This window comes from Podarcis pityusensis (assembly GCF_964106645.2).
Source record: "Podarcis pityusensis genome assembly, chromosome: 3".
Classification (NCBI taxonomy): Eukaryota; Metazoa; Chordata; class Lepidosauria; order Squamata; family Lacertidae; genus Podarcis; species Podarcis pityusensis.
This window is the reverse complement of record NC_138026.1, coordinates 478,519-484,799: the sequence shown is the minus strand read 5'-3', so window position 1 is coordinate 484,799 and position 6,281 is coordinate 478,519. Positions and strand designations below refer to the sequence as shown.

General features: G+C 50.5%; 1 protein-coding gene across 1 annotated transcript in view; it reads left to right on the top strand.

Annotated features, from left to right (window-relative positions):
* Positions 1-1,059: 1,059 nt before the first annotated feature.
* Positions 1,060-6,281, top strand: part of RAB20 (RAB20, member RAS oncogene family) — a 37,051-nt gene continuing 31,829 nt past the window's right edge. Inside the window, exon 1 of the mRNA XM_080997498.1 lies at positions 1,060-1,303. Within this exon, the coding sequence (XP_080853624.1) occupies positions 1,135-1,303 (169 nt within the window). The 5' untranslated portion in view covers positions 1,060-1,134. The remainder of the gene's footprint in view (positions 1,304-6,281) is intronic.

Here is a 6,281-nt window from a genome sequence, read left to right as displayed (position 1 = left end):
TGGGGGCAGCACTTCTGGGAAGACATGGGTGTGGGGCAGCCCCCTTGTGATAAAATGATTGTTTTACTGGGGATGGGGCTTTAACTTGGATATTTTAAAAGCATGGTGGGTGTTGTTTTATTAGGGGGTTAGGGGTTGTTTCATATTGTTCTGAAATTGTGAAACTGTTATATGTTTATTGTAATCTGTATAAATTAAGTTGTGGAGGAAGACTATTCTGGATATCTAGTGACAATAACCACTGAAGAACCGTTTTTGGACTTTTTGTGTGGAAAGGAAAACGAATGAATTTGAAGCAACTGGGATTGAAAATTGAGAAAACAACGTTTAGCAGATTGAATTGGGCATTGCAGCTGGACATTATTTTAGAGTGAATACAGCTGGACATTATTTTAGAGTGAATGTTTGGAATACTTTGAATAATCAGAATATCCATAATAGGCGGATGGAGAAATGGAAGTGCTTTCTACTGCTTTGTCTCTCTTTCCCCATTTTCTTTTTTCTGGTTTATAAAATGCTATTCAGGCCCAGACTGAATGCAGCTCTTTGGGTTTCTCTGGTCCTTAGACGGCTCCCTTTTCCTAGGTGCCTCCTTCCCTCCCGGCTGGACTGTGTCCTGGGGACTCTGATGCCGCCTCTCTTTTGTCTGGGGAGCGAGTGGGTGTCCGCAGAAACTCGCCAGGGTCTTTGCCCACCCCCTTTTGCGCCTGGCCTGTGGGGGTCCCGGGGTCTCTCCTCGACTCCAGGGAAGGCGCCCAGCCAGACGCGCAGCGTCCAAACAAGACCAGGCTTATTCCTCGGACTGTTTCCTTGGCCGCAGCCTGGGAGATTTCCTTGCGGATCCCTCGCCCAGCAGCCGGGCCTTCCGAGCTGGGAGCCCCGAGAGCCTCCCTTCCGCGCCGAGAGGGACGGAGCTCTTCCCCTCCGGCCGGCCGGCCTCCCGTCGGGGCTCCCGCCTGAGCGAGCGCAGCGCCGCCTGAACCCCCGACTCCGCCGCCGGAGCAGAGCCTGAAGCCGCGTCCGGCCCAGAGCAGGGCGCGCGCCGCCCAGCCCAGGTCCCGGCCCGGCGCCGCCCTTCCTCTTCCGCGCCGCCCCGGCGAAGTTTCCCTGGGCGGCTCCGGGCGCGGAGCGAGCATGAAGCCCGACGGGAAGGTGGTGCTCCTGGGCGACGTGAACGTGGGCAAGACGTCGCTGCTGCAACGCTACACCGAGCGCCGCTTCCGCGACACCGCCAGCACCGTCGGCGGCGCCTTCTGCCTCCGCCAGTGGGGGCCGCACAGCATCTCCGTCTGGGACACGGCAGGTGAGCGCCGGCGGCGGCGGCGGGACGCGACGCCCGGGCCGGGAGCGCCCTTGCCCGAAGAGGGGCCGCGGCCGCCGAGCGCCGGAGTCGGGGAAGAAGCGCTTCGACGGCGCCCGGCGTGGCCCCGCGGAGCGGCCAAGGCCGAGCCGGCCTCTTCCCGCCCCGGCCTCCCGGGCAGCGAAGGCGGCAAGAGGCTCGTCACGTCTGAAAGACGGACGCCGCCGACCTCGCGGCCTCTTGTCCCAGTCCGTCGGGGGCACGAGGCTCTCCGCAGGTTTTCCTGCCCCGGATAACGTGGCTACGCCTGTGGCGCTTAGAAGGGCAGGCGCATTTGCGGAGCAGCGTCCGCTCTGACAGAAGCTTCCGTGGTGATCGCAAATATACACGGGGGCAGAAGAGGGGGGAATGTAGCGGGAGAGACACAAGGGGCCCAAGTCCTTGCCAATGCCAGCTTGGGCATAGTGTGGATTCAGCCTACTTCCTCCGCCTCCAAAACTCATAACAATGTGTTGTTTTGATTGCAGCCTGCATGCTTTTTTACCTAATAGCAGCATTAGGCATATATTTGGATATATGTTTCCTCTGTGGATGCACAAATTGTCTTAGGCAGTACACCTCTGGCCTTATCTCCAGTGTGACATGTTGTTGCCATCTGTCTGGTGAGACAATGGAGGGCGCCTTGGGTTGAAGTAGCTTTGGGTTGAGCGTTTTCAGGTTACACTCCACGGCGACCCAGAAGTAACGGAACCGGGTTTCGCCACTCGCACATGCGCAGATGCTCAAAATGATGTCACATGCGCGGAAGCGGCAAATCACAACGCGCTGACGTGGGTTGCGTTCACTTCAGGATGCGAATGGGGCTCCGGAACAGATCCCATTCGCATCCAGAGGTACCACTGTATTAGCAGCCCCAAAGTGACCTCCCTGGGGAAGAAGCCTGAACAGGGTGTCTGGAGGAACCAGTGAAGGCGGTGAAGGTTCTGTGTGAGTGCCTGGAGGCAGTTGGAGGATGGATGGCGGCTAACAGATTGAGGTTGAATCCTGACAAGACAGAAGTACTGTTTTGGGGGGACAGGGGGCGGGCAGGTTTGGGGGATTCCCTGGTTCTGAATGGGGCAACTGTGCCCCTGAAGGACCAGCTGCGCAGCCTGGGAGTCATTTTGGACTCACAGCTGTCCATGGAGGCGCAGCTTAATTCTGTTTCCAGGGCAGCTGTCTACCAGCTCCATCTGGTATGCAGGATGAGACCCTCCCTGCCCACAGACTGTCTCAGCGGAGTGGTGCATGCTCTGGTTATCTCCTGCTTGGACTACTGCAGTGCGCTCTACGTGGGGCTACCTTTGAAGGTGACTCGGAAACTGCAATTAATCCAGAATGCGGCAGCTAGACTGGTGACGGCCGCTGAGACCACATAACACCAGTCCTGAAAGATCTGCATTGGCTCCCAGTACATTTCCAAGCACAGTTCAGTGTTGGTGCTGACCTTTAAACCCAAAACGGCCTGTATACCTGAAAGATAATCTCCACCCTCATCATTCAGCCCGGTCCAGCTCTGAGGTCCAGCTCTGAGGGCCTTCTGGCAACCTGTGAGAAGTGAGCTTACAGGGAACCAGGCAGAGGGCCTTCTCAGTGGTGGTGCCCACCCTGTGAAACGCCCACCCGGCAGATTTCAAGGCAATAAGCAACTATCTTACTTTTAAAAGACACCTGAAGACATCTGTTTACGGAAGTTTTTAATGTTTAATGCTGGTGTTGTTGTTTAGTCGTTTAGTCGTGTCCGACTCTTCGTGATCCCATGGACCAGAGCACGCCAGGCACTTCTGTCTTCCACTGTCTCCCGCAGTTTGGTCAGGCTCATGTTTGTAGCTTCGAGAACACTGTCCAACCATCTCGTCCTCTGTCGTCCCCTTCTTGTGCCCTCCATCTTTCCCAACATCAGGGTCTTTTCCAGGGAGTCTTCTCTTCTCATGAGGTAGCCAAAGTATTGGCGCCTCAGCTTCATGATCTGTCCTTCCAGTGAGCACTCAGGGCTAATTTCCTTAAGAATGGATGTGTTTGATCTTCTTGTAGTCCATGGGACTCTCAAGAGTCTCCTCCAGCACCATAATTCAAAAGCATCAATTCTTCAGCGATCAGCCTTCTTTATGGTCCAGCTCTCACTTCCATACATCACTACTGGGAAAACCATGGCTTTAACTATACGGACCTTTGTTGGCAAGGTGATGTCTCTGCTTTTTAAGATGCTGTCTAGGTTTGCCATCACCTTTCTCCCAAGGAGCAGGCGTCTTTTAATTTCGTGACTGCTGTCACCATCTGCAGTGATCATGGAGCCCAAGAAAGTAAAATCTCTCACTGCCTCCATTTCTTCCCCTTTTATTTGCCAGGAGGTGATGGGCCCAGTGGCCATGATCTTCGTTTTTTTGATGTTGAGCTTCAGACCATATTTTGCGCTCTCCTCTTTCACGCTCATTAAAAGGTTCTTTAATTCCTCCTCACTTTCTGCCATCAAGGTTGTGTTATGTGCATATCTGAGGTTGTTGATATTTCTTCCGGCAATCTTAATTCCGGCTTGGGATTCATCCAGCCCAGCCTTTCGCATGATGAATTCTGCATATAAGTTAAATAAGCAGGGAGACAATATACAGCCTTGCCGTACTCCTTTCCCAATTTTGAACCAATCAGTTGTTCCATATGCAGTTCTAACTGTAGCTTCTTGTCCCACATAGAGATTTCTCAGGAGACAGATGAGGTGATCAGGCACTCCCATTTCTTTAAGAACTTGCCATAGTTTGCTGTGATCGACACAGTCAAAGGCTTTTGCATAGTCAATGAAGCAGAAGTAGATGTCTTTCTGGAACTCTCTAGCTTTCTCCATAATCCAGCGCATGTTTGCAATTTGGTCTCTGGTTCCTTTGCCTCTTCTAAATCCAGCTTGCACTTCTGGGAGTTCTCGGTCCACATACTGCTTGAGCCTTCCTTGTAGAATTTTAAGCATAATCTTGCTAGCGTGTGAAATGAGTGCAATTGTGTGGTAGTTGGAGCATTCTTTGGCACTGCCCTTCTTTGGGATTGGGATGTAGACTGATCTTCTCCAATCCTCTGGCCATTGTTGAGTTTTCCAAACTTGCTGGCATATTGAGTGTAGCACCTTAACAGCATCATCTTTTAAAATTTTAAGTAGTTCAGCTGGAATACCATCACTTCCACTGGCCTTGTTATTTGCAGTGCTTTCTAAGGCCCATTTGACTTCACTCTCCAGGATGTCTGGCTCAAGGTCAGCAACCACACTACCTGGGGTGTACGAGCCATCCATATCTTTCTGGTATAATTCCTCTGTGTATTCTTGCCACCTCTTCTTGATGTCTTCTGTTTCTGTTAGGTCCTTACCACTTTTGTCCTTTATTATGGTAATCTTTGTACGAAATGTCCCTTTCATATCTCCAGTTTTCTTGAACAGATCTTCCCATTCTGTTGTTTTCCTCTATTTCTTTGCATTACTCATTTAAGAAGGCCTTCTTGTCTCTCCTTGCTATTTTTTGGAAATCTGCATTCAATTTCCTCTATCTTTCACTATCTCCCTTGCGTTTTGCTTGCCTTCTCTCCCCTGCTATTTGTAAGGCCTTGTTGGACAGCCACTTTGCTTTCTTGCATTTCCTTTTCATTGGGATGGTTTCCGTTGCTGCCTCCTGTATAATGTTACGAGCCTCCATCCATAGTTCTTCAGGCACTCTGTCCACCAAATCTAAATCCTTAAACCTGTTCCTCACTTCCACTGTGTATTCATAAGGGATTTGACTTAGATTGTATCTTACCGGCCCAGTGGTTTTTCCTACTTTCTTCAGTTTAAGCTTGAATTTTGCTATAAGAAGCTGATGATCTGAGCCACAGTCCGCTCCAGGTCTTGTTTTTGCTGACTGTCTAGAGCTTCTCCATCCTTGGCTGCAGAGAAAATAATCAATCTGATTTTGATGCTGCCCATCTGGTGATGTCCATGTGTAGAGTCGTCTCTTGTGTTGTTGGAAAAGAGTGTTTGTGATGACCAGCTTGTTCTCTTGGCAGAACTCTATTAGCCTTTGCCCTGCTTCGTTTTGAACTCCAAGGCCAAACTTGCCAGTTGTTCCTTTTATCTCTTGACTCCCTACTTTAGCATTCCAATCCCCTATAATGAGAAGAACATCCTTCTCTGGTGTCATTTATATAAGGTGTTGTAAGTCTTCATAGAATTGGTCAATTTCAGTTTCTTCAGCACCAGTGGTTGGTGCATAAACTTGGATTACTGTGATGTTAAAAGGTCTGCCTTGGATTCGTATCGAAATCATTCTATCATTTTTGAGATTGCATCCCAGTACAGCTTTCGCCACTCTTTTGTTGACTATGAGGGCCACTCCATTTCTTTTACGGGATTCTTGCCCACAGTAGTAGATATGATGGTCATCCGAACTGAATCCGCCCATTCCCGTCCATTTTAGTTCACTGATGCCCAGGATGTCAATATTTATTCTTGCCATCTCATTTTTGACCACATTCAACTTACCCAGGTTCATGGTTCTTATATTCCAGGTTCCTATGCAATATTTTTCTTTACAGCATTGGACTTTCCTTTCGCTTCCAGGCATATCCGCAACTGAGCGTCCTTTCGGCTTTGGCCCAGCCGCTTCATCAGCTCTGAATCTACTTGTACTTGTCCTCTGCTCTTCCTCAGTAGCATGTTGGACGCCTTCCGACCTGAGGGGCTCATCTTCCAGCATCATAACTTTTATATGCCTGTTGTCTTTGTCCATGGAGTTTTCTTGGCAGGGATACTGGAGTGGCTTGCCGGTTCCTGCTCCAGGTGGATCACGTTTGGTTAAAACTCTCCACTATGACCTGTCCATCTTGGGTGGCCCTGCACGGCATAGCTCATAGCTTCTCTGAGTTATTCAAGCCCCTTCGCCACGGCAAGGCAGTGATCCATGAAGGGGGTTTAATGCTGTACTGT